The following is a 20,376-nucleotide window of genomic DNA, read 5'->3' as shown; positions in this document are numbered from 1 at the left end:
AAGTTAATTGTTCCCTTAAGCATATTTATGACCACTGACCAAAAACAAAAGCATCTAGAAATCATCACTATTTAACAGTTCTGCACTAAAAAATAATGGTGATAAGCAGTTAAAATAGATAATATTCTCCTTTTAAGCCTAAGAGGCTTGAAGGAATAGTGGTTTCTCATTATGAATCTAGTAAGGTGGTTCCAAACTGGAAATTCTACAAAACCGTTCAACTCTCAAATATATATGAAAACAAAGAAAATTTTTGAAAACTCTTCTGTATTACTTTACTGTTTTTCCCTTTGAAAATGATTTCAGTATCTCAATACTGTTAAACAGGAGAAAAAGGATTACATTCAGGAAAAATCCAAATAATAATTATTTTAATAATAATAGCAAAAACTTATATAGCATTTACTATATATGAGGCACTGTTCCAAGTGGTTTTATATTAACTCACTAGGCACTATTATTACCCCTATTTTACAAATAAGGAAACCAAAGCAGAGAAAAGGGAAATTATCAGACAAAGGTCACACATTAGTGTCACAGGGCTATGATCCGAAACTGGCTCTGGAGTCCGTGCTCAGAGCCACCATGTGATACTGCTTTTTTTGGCCTCAGAGGACCTAAGTTCAGAATGGCTCTGCCACGTACTAGCTGGATGATCTTGGAAAAGTTACTTAAACCATTTCAGCCTGTTTCCTCATCTTCAAAAGTTGTCAATAAAAGTAAGTATCTCACAGGGTTGCTGTGAGAATTACATAACATAGCACATGTATTAGCACAATATCTGATACTCATTAACACTCAATAAATATTGGCTAATTTAGCTATATTAATAATCTACAGACTACAACAGTATCTTTAAATAAGATAATATCTTAAAAGTACTATAATGACTTATAAGGTTAGAAATAAAACTTGAAAACAATCAAACCCAGATCAAAACATAGCCCCAAAATGATACACTTTTAGAAATTTCTACCTCTTGTTTAGCTGGAGAACTTTTGATTTTCTTAGGAGTTCTGGTCTCTTTCAGTTCAATGGCATTTTCTTTTCTTTTTGAGCCCATAGGCTCTGTTTTTTTATAAGAACTCTCTTCTCTTTTTTTCAAAGTTGCCAGCTTGGAACTGGCTTTTGGAGAAGAAGTTTCTCCTGTTTTATGAGCTGATGACCTAGAATGTTGAGATTCTTTTGAACTTTCACATTTAGTTCGCTTCTTAGGACTGCAATTCTTTCTTTCATCTGAAAATTGTTCTGCTTTTACTGGGAAGAAAGAAAAGATTATGAATGTTGTTTTTAGAAAATGATACTCATTTCTAGATTATTAAAATATCAAAATTATTTTTTCATTTTTCAACTGAATAATCTTCATAGCACACAGTATATAGTGATTTTCATTAATATTTTAGTTCTTCAGTTTATTCAGAACATTTATTTTTAAAAATTAAATACTTCTATGTTACTTCTTTGTATAACCAGATCAAATTAAGGGATCTGTACGTCTTTTTAAATATAAATTGCTCATTAATTGAAATGATATGGTAAACTACATCTGAGAACATGGACTTAATTCCACAGATAAACTTCAATGATCTGAAATTCACACAGAGAAAACTTACTAACTAGAATATGTCACATAAAAATTCTATCTGTAATATCATCTGAAATTATCCTGGGATTTCAAGACTAAAATTATATGAACAGATTTACTTATAAGATTAAGCTCACCTACATTAGCAGCTGGATAGATACCAGAACTAGATATCTAAAAAATAAAATCTACAGACAACGAACAAAGGAGCTTCAGATGACCAGTACAACTCTGAATCAACTCTAGGAACCTGAAGCATCTAGTTTTGTCTTCATATGTTGAAGTCCACACAGTTGCACAATATTTGGAAAGGAACATGAAGCCAAGAGCGGTGACACATTTCTCACAACAATCATAGAGCAGACAGGCATTCAGCACCAGCTAATATCCAAACAGCTTCCAAAGTATCTAAGTAGAACATCTCTAGTACTCCTATGAAATAATATCTACCTAAGAATATTAGGCAATTATGAACAGAATGTTTAAACAAGGTTACATGAATTTTCTTCTATAAAGATAAATGTTCCAGCTTGCTTTTTTCTGCTAGTATTACCTTTATGAGGATATTTAGGTTTGACTGCTTTACATAAATTGGCCTGTACAGATGAAAACATCTCTCTCTCTTCTGGGTCCTTTAGAGCCTAAGAAAACAGAAAAGGTGTCAAATGCAATAAATAACAGGAAAACTATTACCACAAAATATGTTTTTAAAATTGACCAAAGATTAAGGGTCACCTTCCGAAGTACCAGAACAATCTAATAAATTTTCATTCATTCATACACGAAATCTCTGGGACAAAATGAGGCATACTGTATTACTTTTAATTTTACAGATGAAGAAACAGATGAAAGAGTATTAAAGATACAGCTATAAAAAATTATCCCTGTTGTTCCCCACTTCTGTGGGAAAACAGAAGACTTGTTCCTGCTGTCTTCATCTCCACTCTCAAATTGTTAGTATTACACAGTTAAAAACTAAAATCTAAACCCAAAAGACTAAATTAAAGAGAATCCAAAGCACAAAAGTAAAATAAAGAGTACTTTCTCAAAAGAGAAAAAGAAAGTCCATTTTCTCCGCTGGTCCTTCAAAACTCCATTTTACAAAGAGGTCACAAATTGGGGTGCGTGACACAGTATTTTTTTAAATAATTAAAATTTGAATGCCTTTAGATGAAGTAAGGCTTTTCAAATGACAAAATCCCCACCATTCCCTATTGTCTTACACTTGCCTGCCGTAAAATCTTTTAAAATAGTCAGATATTGATACTGAAAATATTAACAGAAGGTGATTCAACAGAAATAAGGCTAATTTTCTAGAGATCAAGTGCTTAAAAAAATCTTGATGCTTTCAGAGATTCCCAGCAATAGTCATTATTACTTGAGACTGTCCTAATACAGACCTAAAAGTTAGCTAATTAGAAATAGCAAAATTGTGCTTCAAAAAAAAGACAGTAATTAATATTAAAGTTGCTACACTTTAGGTTCTGTAGGAGTCTTTATAAGTGCTAGTCTCTGAACAAGTACATAAGAATCCCTTTGTGACAGAGGAAGTAAAAGCTGTAGTTTGTTGTTTTGTGAAGAAGGATTCTGGTTGGCTTTGGCTCTATCAACCTTCCTTTAGAAGAATAAGTTTCTCAATGAGCTTCCCCAAAAACATTTTTTATAAATTAGAATAATTTAGCTATTCTCTAGAAGAGTTACTCATGGTTCTATCTCCAGAGCCTAGAATACACAGGTCTGAAAGGGAACACTGTTTTGTATTGTACAAAGTGCGAACGTTTGGTAAAACATCACCTTTTTGGACTTGGGTTCTTCATCCAACATGGCTAACGTTCTGGCAAACTCTTCATCTTCATGCAGTTGTCTCTCCAGCTGTAAGAAGTGTTAACACAGTGAGTTGCTCTTTTTTCTTTTTGTAAATGAAAGTTTTAAAATGTTTGGTTCATGATAATTAAAAGAAACTGGAAAAATATTTTCCAGAAAGTATCTATGATATTTTTCCACTTAACAGCTAAGTATCGCAGGTTTGTTTCACTAAGCCAAATTAGATTTCAGAACATTTATTTCTAGTTTTACAGGCATGATAGATAAACTGAGCATAAGGTTCTCAGTCTTTAGCTTTTTCTTAATGGTCCCAGTGCAACACTTACAGATCTCTTATTTTCATTTATTTTAATTTCTAAGAAGAGCTCAGAAAAGAATCATTATCCTAATTAGAAAAACAAAAGAGGCAGGGAGCCAGAGGGGTCACACAAAAAAACAGTGAATCTAAGAAATCAAGAAAATTACATACTTTCTTTGCACACAGTACAGTAAGATATATACAAATGCAACTATCACTAATAACATTAAACTTCTATTTTCAATTACTAATTCAAATGTATACGTGCTGACTTATTTTTAATTCAATTATAGTTGACTTAATATTATATTAGTTTCAGCTGTACAAGATAGCAGTAATTTATCTGTTCTGACTTTTGAAATTTAAGTCATATCAGTTTCCCTAACATACTAATGCAACATACAAACATTCCAGTTACCTCATTGTTATTTCCAAATATATTTACTTTCAGTAAAATGGAGCTCTTCCAGAAGAGAACGTGCGGAAGTAAAATGTATTTCTCATAAACTAATTTTATGCCCCCTGATAAAAAGGCCTAATATAACGTTGAACAAAAGTTTCCGTATATTATTCAAACAAAGGAAAGGACCCCAAAATCCACCCAATCTAAAAGAAAAGGCTTTGAAATTGGCATAAGCCTGATAAGAACTCAGTTACCAAGCCTCCTTTTGTTTATAAAATGAACTCAAGCTACACAGAATTATAAGCAAGCCAAACAGACGCACATCAATATACCCTCTGTTGCCTAATGTTTCTTTACCATAATTGAAACACACATTCAATTTCTAAAAACAATACGAAAATCTTTATCATACAAAGGTTCTTCAAACTCTAAACTTCCAGTGGTCCTGCAAGGATTTCTGGTTGAACTCTATACTGTTTTTCTAAAAATATCACACTACGTAGAATACTTCTAGTAAAGAGGATTCTAGATGTTTTAGAATATAGAAGAAATTTAAATACTTCCATTAGAAATTCATTATTGTTAATTATGGCATCATGTGATCAAAAGTCCTATATTGTAATATAATGTTTGATAGTATTCAACATACTGATTTACATGTTAGATTCTGAAAACATATGTACTATAAATGAATAAACAAAAAGGTGTGGGGGCAGAGGAAAATAGAAACTCTTAGAGGGATAATTAAGAAAGATATTATCAGTCAGTCATTAATACCCTCAGAGTCCTTCATCAGACCTATTACCCAAACAAGATTTTGAAAAAATGTGATAGAAGTGGGAAAACAGGATCGTGATACAAAATACCACACCTGTTTTGGGAGGGACAGGGTAAGCCTCCAGTATTTGGGATATATAAGGAGAAGTCAGGTCCCTAAAAATGACTTCACAATTTTACCTAGGCCATTTGTGCTACCTTGAGTCGTTTGAGTAACTGTTTGTAGTTTATATAATTCAGTGTAACTGAGTAAGACGGAAAAAGATTTTGAAGACCCAAACTATAAACTACCAAATTAATAAAACGTGAGCAGTTACATAGATATATTCCAGAAGACTGGAATTTGGTTCTCTCACAACAATTCTTGTCAAGAGCCTCTTCCATGCCAAGCACTAAAATGAGCCCTGATGTCACAATAGCTGAGACACAAACAGCCCCAGCAGGTGGAGTTAAAGCCTATATACAGGAAGACACTTACATAGCAACTTAAGAAGACATTTAAATAAATGTTAACAGTAGCTACATGGGGTTCAACAAAGTAAACAGAGGGGTTTCCAACATAGTGTAGGAAATATGAGAATGTTAAGACTTAAGCTAATAAATAGGAAAGGGGTTCAAATAGCAGGTATCAACATCTGGAGCCTCTAACAGAGATGAACGCTCCTCCCTGAATTACCTTTTTCACTTGGCTTCCATAAAATACCAAGCTTTCCTGAGTGTCCTACTTCACTAGCCCCTCTCTTAAATCTGCTTTGCTGATCATCCTCCTCTTCCTGACCTCTCACTGTTAACAGTGCCCCAGAGCTCAATCCTAAGCTGCTTCTCTCCACAGCATCGCATCCAGTGACACTGGTTTTAATACCATTCAAATGGTAATGATCCTAAATATACTTCTTCAGCTTAGACCTCTCCCCAGAGTTCCAGATTCCTCTATCCAACTACCCACCCTTCACTTCGATTTGTAAACCTATCAGATGTCTCAAACTTATGTCCAAAACAGAATTCTTGATTTCCCTGCACCAGTGCTTCAGTATTAACAAATGGTATCACCATTCACCCAGTTGCTCAAGGCAAAAAACACCAAGTCACCTCGGGACACTTGCACTTCCCTTTCTCTCTGTTTTGAGGAAATCTTCCAAGTGGCCAGCTCACCATTATCGCTTAATTTCGTGTCCCAATGTCACTTCCTCAGAGGGGCTTTCCTGACCCCTCTATTTAAAACAGAACATCCGTAACCCCACTGATCACCTCAAAATTCTCTCTTTACTTTTCATAGCACTTATAATGACCTGACATTACTTTTTTTAAATACAGTATCCTTAACACCTAGAAGAGTGCCATGCACTCAGTAAGCGTTCAGTAAATACCTACTGAACGAATGTAACAGGTTTACTACAGAAAGCACTCTGAACTGAAGACAGATTTAGGGATCACCAGCATGTACATAGTACTTAAAGCCGCAGGAGTGAATGAGATTGCCCACAGTGAAAAAGAAAAGAGCAAATGAAATCATTTTAACTGTACTAAAGGAAGCTTCCATTCAAAGAAACATAATAATAAATCTTTAAATATTTATCCTCTGCTTTCATAATTTATCTTTCATATAAATTTAGATTTTCACATAGTATTAGATTTTAACTTATTTTACACATTAAATCTTACAATGAGGCTCAATCCAAAATTAGACTAGAACAATCTTAACTGTCTGCCTGGGTAGACTAGACAGCAAGTCATGACAACAAGTTAATGATAGCTAAACAAAATGCCAATACCTCTGCATCTTCGTCAAGTTGCAATTGCCTGGCAATAGCTTCATCTTTTAATCTGGAATCATCTGCATTTTGTGGAGGCTATATTTCAAAGAAAATCAAGCAATATCAACATAAACCTTAAGTTAAAAATAAGGTGTTTTTTCTTAACAATAATTTGAATAAATACACCAATGAGGGATAAGTATATTAGTCATGAAACAGTCTCAACACACACCAGCCAAAAAATTATGTCCATGGCTACTCCCTGACCATATCCAATTTCCTAATGAGTGAATATACTACGGACAGATGGTTCTCATTTAATTCTGCTGAAATGTTCAAAAGAAGTACCAAAAAAAAAAAAAAAAAACCTATAGAGTAATATCTTGGCTTTAGAAGTGGTCCAGAACATTGGCAAACCAATATATGAGAATGATTACATTGTCTTATGGAGGCACTAATGAAATCATCACACCCCATCTGGCAGGCTTGAATGTAGGTAACTACTTTCACTAATTTATCTGCATGTCTGTTTCCTAAACCTCCAGAAAAAGATGAATCCAGTATCAGCCAAAGTAGAGAAGGTCAAAGTACAGGTAGGCTCTATTCATAAATTATGAATTTATGACCTCATTTGGGAACAAATTTATTGTTCAGTTTTGTCTGACTGAGATAAATAGTAAAACAGGTTTGCATTCTGAGTATTTAAATCCTAACACAATTTATTCTTACGATTTAAATGATCTTTTTTCATTTTCAAATATGAACAACTTAAATGTGTGATATTCTAACTTCCTCATCCTCCAAAGTAACAGCAATACATTTTACCCATAATCATAGGAAAATTATTTTCATCAATAAAATGCTGATCTACTTACATCCAAGTTTCACCTCTTATTAACAACAGTGAATAGGTACAAATCCTGAACACTCTCGGTCACATGTAGAGCACTCACCTCTTTTCTTCTGCTTGCCACCATCTTCTTATCGGATCTTTGGACACTTCCAGTTCCAAAATAATCAAGCACTGATGTAGGAGTAAGCTTTATAGGTGATAAAGGCTTATTCTTAGTCTTAGTGTATTCTTCATTCTTTTTCATGTTTGATGCTCCAAGGTAACTATTTGTAGATCCTCCGTTCTCTTTTGATTTGGAGGCTGCCTTCTTACACACAAAGTCATCTTCTTCATCTTAAGGGGAATATAACCAAATATTGTTTGATAAAACATTAATTCTGATTATAAAAACAACCACTTCCATCAACTTTATGAAAAATAAACAAGAGCTATGGGATGCTTTTTTCTTCCTCTTGGATAAATGCAACAGTTATCCTCACAATTACCAATGCCAGGTCCGTAATACACCATTCCCCGCCCAGAGTACACAACCCTATTTATTTACTCATTTATTCAACAAATATTTACTGAGTATCCATTGTGTCTTAGGCACTGAGAATACAGCAGTGGAAAAAAAACAAAGCAAAAACAAAAATCCCTGCCTTCACAGAGCGTGGAGTCTAGAAGAGAAAGCAGATATAGAAACACACTGTCAAGTTGTAAGTGCTCTGAAGAAAAAGTAAAACAGGATGAAGAATTAGAGTGATGAAGGGTGCTCTTTTAGATAGGATAGTCAGGAAAAGCCTCTTTGATAAGCCACATCTGAACAGAGCCCTGAAATGGAATGACTTGAGGCAAGAATGTTCAGACAAGGAAAACCCTAAGGGCAAAAGCTTTAAACTGAGTGTGGTTGGAGGTTCCTGTGACTGCAGCACAATGAAGGGGGTCCATCACAACAGCTAAGGTGAGAGAGGTAGAGGACTGTGGGACTTAAATAGAAAAAAAATTAGATTTTATTTTAGAATGAGAATCCACTGGAAAATTTTCAGCAGATCAGTGAGTAATCCAACTTAAGCCATATCCCTTGGAGAACACACTGTTGAGGGATAAAAGCAAATGCAGGGAGATCATTTGGAAAGCTACTTGACATAGTTCCAGAGGAAATGTTGAAGACTTTGGACTAGGGTGGTGTTTGCAGAGGTAGAAAGAAGCTGTCAAAGTCTAGCTATATATTGAAGGTGGACTGTCTATCAATATCTCACCATTCATTTGACTTTGTTTTGTTACATTTTATTTTCTAAAAAGTTTCTACTAAACATCTGTTTTTAGAAGTCTTTCTAAGCAGTCATGACAATGTTTAGATAATTAGAGACCCAAAAAATGCACCTCAAAATGGCCTTAGTAAACTTTTTTTGGTTGGTTCAGTGATTCACAAGATAAAAAGCTTTTTACTTTGTCCTAATAAAGAGAAATCCAATAGAAAGAAAAATCTAAAAGGCAATTGTGAAGAGTAGGCCACTGTAGGGGAGGGAGAATTCACTTTATAAATTTGGTGCAAGGCCACATACAATGGGTCTTACTTCCGCTCAGGTACTCATTCAACCAAGAGCATTTGCTAAGGGTCTTATGTGAAAGCATTATGCTATTCCTAGGTGGCTGCCATCTCAAACATAAAAAGTACCTAAGATATGTAAAAATCAAAAAGGATTTAGTCTTACTCTCTAATTCTATTCATATTAAAATGAAACTATGAACTTTACAAAGCATAACTAACTCTTACAGGTTCCTGAGTACTGAATGCAAAAATGCAGTATTTAAAATTAAGAGAATAGTAGACATCTCTGAGGATGCCCACAGAGTTCATTACAAGTCCACATTCTCTAAGAACTTATACCCTACCCTGCCCTCCAAGGGCCTCCAATAACCATAGATGTGTTTATTAGATGGCTCCATATTCCTTGCCATCATAAACTGGACGAAGAGTGGGCACTTGAACAAGGTGGGCCCAATCTTACCCCTGAACTAATGTGTACAAAGATTTATTCTTGTACTCAGTGAGATACAACAGTGGCCTTCTAATAAATTCCATTTTGCTTACAACAAATGCAATCAAAGCTTTTAATTAAAGCATACCTGTTTTTCTTATCTTCAACTATAGTCAATCTACCTTTAAGCTTAAACTAAAAATTCATTCATCAACCTTTCTAAGCATATTCAAAGCTTGATATACTTACCTGATTTCAGTTTAACCATGTGTTGACAGGAGTCAACAGACTAAGTTCAGTCATTCATATTTCTGCTCTCCCTATCTGACAACCAGTCCTTCTCTGTCTCTGCCATCTGATTCAGATGGTTCTGCAAAAGCTAGGTGACATTATCACCATTCCACTTAGGAACAATAGCCAAGCAAATCACCCATAATAGTCCTAGTAACCACTGAGAATGGAATCTGAAACTCCTTTCCTGCTATCTAAGATCACAACGTGATGAATTATTATGTAATAGAAACCCCATTTTTTAATAATTTATGGTTTGTCTATTGTAAACCTCTAGACTCAGTTAAGCTGTAGCATAACCAAATCAGTAGCACTCAACACCAAACTACTCTACCTTAGCAGTCAAAACAAACTACACAAAATGCCCGTAAGGAAAGATCCAAAACAAAAACAACATTGCTGATATCCTGGCTTTAATTAAAAACAAAATAAGAAAACCACAAAACTGAGACCTCCTAAGTACCGGACATCCAACACATCTCCTTAGGCAGTAAGTGCAAAATTAAAAGCATATCTAGTGTACATAAGATAAGACTTCTAATCTTATCTGAGAGCTTATTAAATTTTATAATTATTACTTGGCTTGCTTTAAGTTCAACAACTGTACTTCTGGGCAAGAGGGATTCCATTAACAGAGAAAGAACAAAATTAAGTTGTCTCTGTGAAATGGTAGTCCTCTAGTAGTTTTCCCCCCATTAAAAAATGCCAAAAGCAGTACATCTAGCCATGCATTCAAAGAATATGACAAAAAGTCCCAGAACTGAATGGACCAAGGTGACCACTGTTTTCCTGTTAGAGTTCTTTCTTCATCACATAAGAACTTCCTTATTATGTAAAATACTGTATCTGTCCTTAAGAAATTAATTCAGACAAGATCAATCACTGCTATTTGGTACAGCCTCAGAAAGGGAAACAATGGTATTGCAGGTATTTACAATCCCTAGCTTAACCCTTTTCTCCAGCAATCTTGTAAACATTTACAGGTAATAGGCTAACATGAAATTTAGTGAGATCAAGAATTTCTAAATATGAAAATGAATATATGTATGTACATGCATGACTGGGACATTGTGCTGTACACCAGAAACTGACACATTATAACTGACTGTACTTCAGTAAAAAAATAAAAAATAGAAGAATTTCTAAGACTATCAGATTAAAAGGATTGTTGGCAAGGGTGTAGGAAAATGGGACCTTCACATACAAAATAGGCAACAGTATTTTTAAATATTAAATTTTTAAAAATCTTTATGGGGGCAATCTTGCAATATGTATCAAAACCTCACATACTGCATATTCATTAACTGAACCCAGCTATTCCATTTCTAAGAAATTAGTCTAAAACCAAAACAAAATAAAGCAAATGAACACATACACAAAGATATATGTATAAAAATGCTTCTGTAGCATTTGTTCATTCAAAAGTATGAAGAACAGACTGCAAAAGGGCAGAAAAAAGATAAAGGAAGTATTAAGGGACTAACACAATTTAGGCAAAAAAGAAAGCCTCAACTACGACAGTGGCACCAAAGATAGAGATAAGTGAACATTGTTTATAAAGTCGGAAAACAAATAACCTAAATATCTATCCATATGTTCAACCATGTAATGGAATTCTATGCAGCATCAGAAAATTATAATATATATACATATTTACTGACATAAAGATATTTGTATGTTTATTAAGTGACAAAAGCAAAAGACAGAATGCTTATTAATGTATATATATATCTACCTATCTATATATTTATAGTTATGCTTTTTAAATCCAGAATTTCAAAGATCTGAAAAGAATAAAATGTTAGCAACCTTTATCTCCGGATAGGTGATTACGTATTTTTCACTTCTTTCATCGTATTTTTTGTCTGCATTTTATACTTCTATTTTTAACCTATATCTAATATTTTAAAACAAATTGACTATCTCCTAGAAACTCCCTGTTCCCTTGGCTTTGAGACAGAAAAGGCTTGGCTTTAGCTTCTCCCTCCTGTTTTTCTTTGCTTACTTCTGTCATTGTTTATCAGCATGTCTGTTAATTCTGTCATTAGCTTCAGGGACTTCATGGTATCTTTTTATTTATTTACTATTAATAATAGTTATCATAATTGAGCATTAAACTACCTGCCAGGTACTCTACCACATTATGTACAGTGCATTATCTTCAGTCAACTAGTTCCATCTCTTATTCAATACATGGATCCCATTTTCCAAAGTGCTGAAAAACATACAGACTGGGCTTAAATACTTCCAAAATTGAGCAGTGTAATTCAATGTGATCTCCTCTTTACTTAGTGAATAGCACTACTGTACTCTTTAGAAGAGTTCTTCCTTACATTAAGCCGAAATACTTTCCTGTAAATTTCACCTATTTTCCTTAATCCATCCTTTTTCACATTCAGCATTTGAAGACTGCCCTCATTCCTTCCTTAGGTCCTCTTGGAAGACAGTTTCAAACCACTCACCATCTGGGTCACTGGGAATATTAGATTTTTAAAAATCAAAGTGCCCAATATTGCACCTCACCATGTTATAATAGACATTCAATAAATATAAAAGATATTCAAAAAATAATACATTTTCTAGTGAAAACAACATGAACCAAAAGTCCAAAAAACTAGAATTCTAACCTCACTTCAACTTACTATTACTATTTTAATTAATTATCTGGGATTCACTGTCTTCCTCTGCAAAACGTTGGACCAAACTCTTTTAAGATTTTCCCTTCTATAATTCTGAGAATCTGTGGATAGTTACATAGAGTTTTTTAATTAGTATATTCAACACTGGTGAGAATGTGATGAGTTCGTATCAATATAAACACTAACTATGGAAGTGTAAACTAGTATGACTTTTCTAGAAAGAAATATCGCAAAACATATCTAGAACCTTAAAAAAAGCTCATAACCTCTAGCATAGCAATTCTTGGAAATAATCATAGATGTTGACAAATATTTATATACAAATATTTTATCACACTATTAAGAACATGAAAAATGTAAGCAACAAAAATAATTAAAACCAGAAAGGCTATATAAATTGTGGTCTAGTCATATGATGGATTCACGCAAAAGTTAAAAATTAAGCCCAAATTTCAAAGCTCAAAAAAAATTACAAAAACAGCAAAATTAAGCAGAAAAAAAACAAAAATACATCACTTTCTTCTTGTAGGTCAGCTTTAACATTATAGGTATAAAATGTCACGCCTAAAAGGGAGCCTCTTTTCACAGCCTTCTCTATTAGAGATCTCTTTACAATAGTGGAGGGTAACACAGCTACTCTCTAAATGTTTGGCTTAGAATACATGGGTTTAAACTTAACAATGTCTTCAAGCTATAGAGCCAAAAACTATACTATACCTAAACACAAATATAATTGTATAAACATTTTCATAGATACTGAGTAAAAATGTAATATGAAGTATTCTATATGAAATATCAAGTATGTTTTCATTGTACTAAGCAAAAATTGTACAAGGTCCGTTTCTCTACTAGACACAAAATAAATAGCTCTCCAAGCTCCTTGGAAAGCAGGAGCAATTCTAGTGAAATAGTCATGCAAAAAGGAAAAAAAAAATCAACTTGCTTGATTTGACACTTATTTAGTGCCCTGTGATTTGTGCACTTCTCCAAACTTCCTATAGTTATGAGAAAAACACCAAAAAAGTAAATTCATGATCCTGGGCATAAAGATATTTCTTATCAATATAGAGGATTTCATCAAGGTGAATATAGGAAAATAAATAGATATTCTATAAAGTCACAGGCATATCTGAAGGCATTCTGTCATCTTGGCTTGATTACACTAGAAAATCTGAAGAAAGCAGCAGTCCTGCTGTCTCCACATTATGACTTCTGAGCAAGCTGTCTTAAGACCCCTTCAGCTAGCCCTTGATATTTCGAAGGCTATATTCCAATATATTTTGAAGAAAGAAGGCAAAGAAGGCCAAGGATTAGAACAATGCAACTAGCTCCCTGACAAAGATAGTCATTTACCAGGTGTTGCTGTGACCATCCTCACATAAAATAAATATCTTACGATCCTACACAGTGTGTAGAGGTGAAACATTCCAAATAAAGTTATGGTTGTTTTCCTTTTTTAACATTTGTTCTTGTTTTCTAATGAGCCTAAATTTGTTCTGCCTTGTCAGAAGCCAAAGGCAAAACTGTGTTCTCTTCTCCCTAGAAACTTATAATAAAATAATGACAAATAGATCTAACTCAAATTTCTGTGACCTAGTTGAAAATCATGGGCAATTGAACACTCAGAATTTCCCCCCAGGATACCTGACTCCTTCTAAAAACATCATTTATTTTTATTTATATACAACATAACCTCAAATGTGGTAACAATCACCAAGAAAACTAGCATTATCCAGTGCAGAGCAGAGGAATTGCCTGGAAGAGAAGATTGCTTTGCCACTTTGAGTTAGGTACATTCATTTATTTAGAAGGAAAACAAATGAAAGAGTAAGAAAATAATGGGCAGGTTTCTAAAACAATCTAATTCTGAAGTTCCCACTGCAGAGAGTTTGGGATTCTGATTTTTTTTTTTCCCTTCAGTCTGAAATACACAGAAACCAACAGACACCATGCCAGAGAAATCTGGTTATAGAGATTAAAAATAATTTATTTTGCAACAAGTCAAAAACCAAAAAGAGAATCTGAGTGTGTAGAGCCTTTTTCTACTAAGTTCCTTTCTGAAACTTCCTTGAGTCAAAAATTCATACTGTCATTTTGGTTGTGGACATAGAGAAAGGTTCACGCATGTTCAGTCTTCAATAAATACTCGTTAATTAAGTGGATGGAAGAGAAACTACACATACCATCGCTGCACCAGTTATGAGGTGTGAGAACCAGACATTTTGTGGTGAATCACAAAATGATTTATGTGGTGAATAAGATATACTGCAGTATAATGAAATAAAACTGAGACTGCTCATCTTTAATCAAGAAATTGGAGATATCATGATTCTTTACTAATAAATCCTCTTAGAATCAAATGGAATTGATTATATGTTAAGAATAAAGCTATTTAATAATTCATGAGGTCTAGTGAGGTAGGTAAGTAACATTAAGACAAAAAGTACTAGTTTGTGCTGTGATGTTATCTACCACATAAGTGCTAAGTCCCCACGAGAGCAGGAATACCGTCCATGGAAAGTCACAGCTGGTTTTAATTACTGGGAAAGCAATGAAGAAGAAAATGGAACATTTCACTACTTACGCTCCTCCTTCCTCCACTGCTTCTCCCAGAAAAAGAAAAAGGTTTGGGCTTAGCGGGGGGAAGGCTGGACAACTGGCCACAGGTACTCTATCCAGAGCTTCTTACAACTCTAAGGCATGAAACAGGCAATAGGAGGAAACCTGACTGGTGAAAAAGGTTACGAGAGTGGTTCAGCAATGCAATTCCCCACTTCCGTTCCCATTCTACTTCCCTGCACAGGGGAGGATTAACAATGCTGATTTCAGTATTAAGTCCAAGTATAAATCACCTATATATTATTTTATTAGTACTTAAATTAATGACATTTTCATAATGTAATCCTACTTCCTTAGCATTCTGGAATACAATCCTGTGTCTCTCATGGTTTTACAAGTGCCCGACAACAAAATACGTGTTAACAGAACAAACAACAGTCTGTTCTTTTTCAAAGATGCTTCAGACACTCAATAATCATTCCAGACACCCTAGTGCTTCATTTTTCACTATGTCCTTTTCAATTCTCCTTCTCCATATGCCACTGAATTCTTTTCAGGTCTCAAATATGCACTACGGAAAAAGGACTGAAGAACAAACCAGGCAAAAATGCTTATAAGAAAGCATCTAGCTCTAATAACGTTTTAGTCAAAATGAATTTGTGAATAAAATTGCTAAAGCAATGAGTAACCTCTGAATCATCATATAAAATGGAAGAAGTCTCTAAAGATTAAAGAAGAGAAATGGAGTCCTAATTGTCAAAAAGAGAAAGACACAACCACAGAACTATAGAAGTAGAAAGGGTTGGTGACAATTCTCTGCAACAATATCAAGAGCAGGTCAAAAAGAAGAGTATTTAACTGAAGCAGATAGAGATTCACTGAAAATCAACTATGCTGGCTTAAGTCACCATTTATTTTATGAGTTACGGGACTAGTAGATGAGGTAAATACTAGAAACAAGGATGTCAGGACTTCAACAAAGCATCTACCAAATTCTCTTCCAATAGGCTGTGGCAGGGTTCTCACCCTCAGCATTATTTACATTTTGAGGCAAATATTTGTTTGTTGTAGGGAGCTCTCCTGTGCACTGTAGCATGTTTAATAGCATCTCTGGCCTCTACTAACTAGATGCCACAGAACCTGCCAGTTGTGATGATCAAAAATATCTCCATATATGCCAAAGGTCCTCTGGGAGGCAAAATCACCCTTGATTAAGAGGCAATGAATGATGGCAAGATGGAGAAATACAAGGAAAGTAACAGTAGTTACTAAGATTCATAAGCAATTGAACAGCTTATTCATAAGGCATTGAAAAGCTGTATCCAGGGTACAGATAATGAATTAGGTCGATTTTGAAAAAGGTTTCTTTACATGTCCCTTAATACTAAACAATTTTACTGCTGAATAAGAAAGAGATACATAATAGATTTATCGAATTTGTAGATTAGATATATATCAGCTAATATGAAAAAAATAAGTGAATGAGGGACATCCAAAGAACTACCGGATTCTTCCAGAGTGAAGCTTTGTGCAACCTTAGATTGAAAATTGATTCTCTGAGAATAAGCTTTTTTAAAGTAAGTCTTAAAGCAAACCCAAATATTAAGTAGTTTTGAAGATCAAATGAGACAGATAGGAAATATAAATCATAAATGATGCTATTCCATTTCATGAAGTCAGTAAAAAAAAGTATTTTGCTGTACACCAGAAATTCACACAACATTGTAAACTGACTATACCTCAATTTAAAAAAAAAGTATTTTGAAAAAATTTTATAAAAGTGTACAAGACAAAATTGGTTTTAACATTATTCTCATAGAATTCTCCCTGCCTTTCACTGTGGACACAAGGGTCTCAAAATAAGAGATTCCAACACAGAAGATACTGTAATTATGAAAATACAAGGTAAAATACTAGGTAGTATTAATCTGGGGTAAGTAACTGTGAAATTTTAAACTGAACTTTAAAAGTAGATTTTCTCTTATAAATATAATTCTATAAATATAATCTCAAATCTCTCCTTCTCCCAGGAAATGTGTCTTGAACCTCCAAAAGTTACCTCTCTAATGTCTAAATATCCTTGGAAGATATTTTTATCACTGTTTGTTGTTTCCTTATATTACAATTTTTATGTAAAAGGTATATCTTCCCAATAGACTTTAAGCCCTTGAAGACACGACTAAGCTTTATTCTTCTACCTATTTCATAGATTGTCCAGTACAGTGCTGTGCAGTGAACACATCACATCTGCTAAATAAATTAATGAGAACTTAATACTGTTAAATAAAAGTATACAAATTTAAAATTTTTAAAAATAGATGACAGAATCAGGATACAAAAGCCTGGAATCTAACAAGATAAAAACATAAGCGTTTACTTCAGAAAGAAATTTAATGAGGATAAATGTAAAGGGCTTGAGAAGCAGAAAGTGGAAGCGCTGCTCTATTCTTCATTATACAGATAGATAAACTACATTCTTAAAATGAATGCCACTGAACCTCAAGAGATACTATTGTCTTCTAAGTGATTATATTTTCATTGTGAATTGCCTACTTACTGATAGTTAATTAGGTTCTATTGTAATGAAGCATAACTAAGTATGTTCACATCAATAATCCAATATCCAAAATAAGAGTATGAGAAAAATTGAGTGCATCCTATTAAATTCTATACAGAAGTTTAAAAGAATGAGATAGGGATCTTTCTGTATCGAAGGAAAGAAAGAATAGGGTTGGGGGGACATGGAGGGAGGGAAGGAAAGAGGAAAGGGAGGGAGATGAAACACATTAAGTTATGAAAAAGCAAGCTGGAGAAATGTTACAAGATGCCACTCTCAAATATGTGTATGTATATATGTACACATGTATTTGTGTGTGTGTGTGTATGTATATCTGTTTTAATTTATATAGCTATGTAAGGTAAAAGGGATGAATGAGGGAATGGAACATTTTATCTAAATTGTTTAATTCTTTTCAGTGAGAATGTGTTACTTAGATAATTTAAATAATATTAATCTAAATAGTCATCCCCCAAAATGCTAAACTTAGTTTCTTTTATAGTCTTAGTGCACAAATCAATACTAATTTTTGAACAAGTATGATCAATAAAATATAATATACAGTTCTTAAGTTTCCTTTCACTTCAAGGAAATTTTCCATCTCAGTCACTCTAGGTTTCCCTGAAAACGGTCTAAGAAAAGCTCTCTACCCTATACAAAATCTATTTCTATTTAACTGGTACACAAAACTACATGTCTCTAAAAATTAGCAAAAAGAATGTTATACACCACCTCCAATAATATTTTCTGCTACTATTTCCCCAAGTCACAAGTCACTGACACTACCTGGTAACCTGGAGAACACTACATTCCCAGTTCTTTCCCATTTAATGTCCCTGAAATAATCCTAACTTCAAGAGCACTATCTGCCTCTGGAATTATGTGCTTAATGAAAATTTACAGTCGTAAACTATTCTCAAGACAGGGAAAACCAACACTATTTTCAACCAAGCACCAGCAGCCCCTGATGAAATTGCATAATAAAAGGTCATCTATGCCAAACAAAACTCAAGGTCTCTTGCTTCATTCAACAGCTAAAAGTAAATATATTTACCTAGTACAAGTATTTGGGTTTTTACCAAGCTACAAGAACATTTTACTACACAGTCAATGGTTAGCTATGAAGATATTTACAAGCAATTTTTTTCCTTTTCCTGTAATTTGGGAAACTACTGTAGTTAATGTACTTTAAAAATCAGTAAGTAATAGGGGGGATGGGTATAGTTCAATGGTAGAATGCACTGCTTAGCATGCACGAGGTCCTGGGTTCAAACCCAGGTACTTCCATTAAAAAAAAAAATCAGTAAGTAATAAAAGACAAATTTAATCAAACAAAGTGACAGTGAAAAGTGTGTCATGGAGTTAAATGATAAGCCTAAAGTTCTATATAATAAAATAGCCTAAAGAACCATATACTAATATAAACAAATGTACCTGAAGTAGGTTATTTTCTAAAGTAAGGTTATTTCATAAATATGTGTCTCGTTTATAAGTCATGTGTAATAGGAATAAAATGTGAGCCACATTTAAAAAAAAGTAAAAAGAAACTAGTGAAATTAATTTTAATAATATATTTCACTTATTCCAACATACTCAAATTATTATTTCAGCATGTAATCAATGCTGAAAAATTATTCCTAAGATGATTTATCTTTTTCTTTTGTACTAAGTCTTTGAAATCTGTACCTCCCATGTACAACACTCTCAAGTGCTCAATAGCGACATGTAACTAGCAGTGCCCTTACTGGACAGCAAACGTCTATGACATAAGTGGGTCAAATATAATTTCTAAATTTCTAAAGCACAGTTATATAATCAAAAAAAGCCCTATAGGAACTTAAGCAAAAGCAAATTTAAAGGCAGATGTAGGCATACAATAAAGTCAAAATACAAGAATAACAGTTAATACTTACTGAGCACTTACTATGTACCAGATCCTATTTTAAGTGCTTTTCAAGTATTATCTCATTTGATCAGCACAAAAACTCTGACCTAGGCACTTGTAATATCCCCATTTTACCAACAGGGAAACTAAGACATGGGGAAGGCAAATGAAGGTTTAACCCAGGCAAGAGGTTTAACTCAAGAGCTCATGCTCTTAAACACTACACATGCTGTACTTCAAGAAAAATAAAAAATAATTTTTAAAGTTGGCTTATAAAAAGTATGGAATAGTAAAAGCAAAATTAATTCTTTTGTAATTAACAGGTTTTTAAAACTGAATCTTGTCATATAATCTTTCTTCATAAGAAGTTCCAAATCTCAAAACAAAAAAAAATTACAACTAAAAGGTTAGAATTTTTATTTGTAAACTACCACAAATACTTTATTTAACCTTATACTGGTAGTGATAATATTTACATTTACAATGTGAATATTTACTCATAATCAGCATTGAAAAATTATACTTTTAGCTTAAAGAAAGAATTATTTTAATGTCAAGCAATTTCTAATTAATTTATTAATTTCAAGAAGCTACAATTTTCTTTTTTTAAAACTCATTATATCTCTGATTTTATTATGCTAATTTTATTGCAGACCTCCTTCTAACAGTCTCATTCTCTTTACAAAGGGAAGGAAAAGGGCTTATCTTCTTCCCATCCACCTGTCATTTCAAGGCATCAAAAAGTCTGAAAGGATAAAATAGGTAAGAAAACGGCTAGCTTCTTTCCTGTATCCCAACATCATATTAGATGGGTATACTGTACCAAGATTTTTTGCTAAAACAGGGGACAACATTCATTTCCACATATACATTCCCTTGGCAGAATGACAAAAACACTGCCTAATGTTCATAAAAATTTCAGATAAAATGCTGGTTATCTCTTCAGAAAATAACATTCAGAAACACCTGGTCTGAAATAAACAGCCC

The 20,376-nt window shown here is 33.6% G+C and overlaps 1 protein-coding gene across 2 annotated transcripts in view; it reads right to left on the bottom strand.

Annotated features, from left to right (window-relative positions):
* The window catches only part of RFC1 (replication factor C subunit 1), a 63,712-nt gene that overhangs the window by 22,156 nt on the left and 21,180 nt on the right, over positions 1–20,376 (bottom strand). For both annotated transcript variants that reach the window (XM_010962662.3, XM_010962663.3), the window contains exons 5-9: positions 7,595–7,827; positions 6,660–6,737; positions 3,380–3,457; positions 2,139–2,226; positions 977–1,257 (exon numbers count right to left, since the gene is read on the bottom strand). In XM_010962662.3, coding sequence (XP_010960964.1) covers positions 977–1,257; positions 2,139–2,226; positions 3,380–3,457; positions 6,660–6,737; positions 7,595–7,827 — 758 coding nt within the window. The remainder of the gene's footprint in view (positions 1–976; positions 1,258–2,138; positions 2,227–3,379; positions 3,458–6,659; positions 6,738–7,594; positions 7,828–20,376) is intronic.

Source organism: Camelus bactrianus, chromosome 2, assembly GCF_048773025.1.
Source record: "Camelus bactrianus isolate YW-2024 breed Bactrian camel chromosome 2, ASM4877302v1, whole genome shotgun sequence".
In the NCBI taxonomy this organism is placed as follows: Eukaryota; Metazoa; Chordata; class Mammalia; order Artiodactyla; family Camelidae; genus Camelus; species Camelus bactrianus.
The sequence above is the reverse complement of the archived record's forward strand: the minus strand, read 5'-3'. Positions and strand labels throughout refer to the sequence as shown.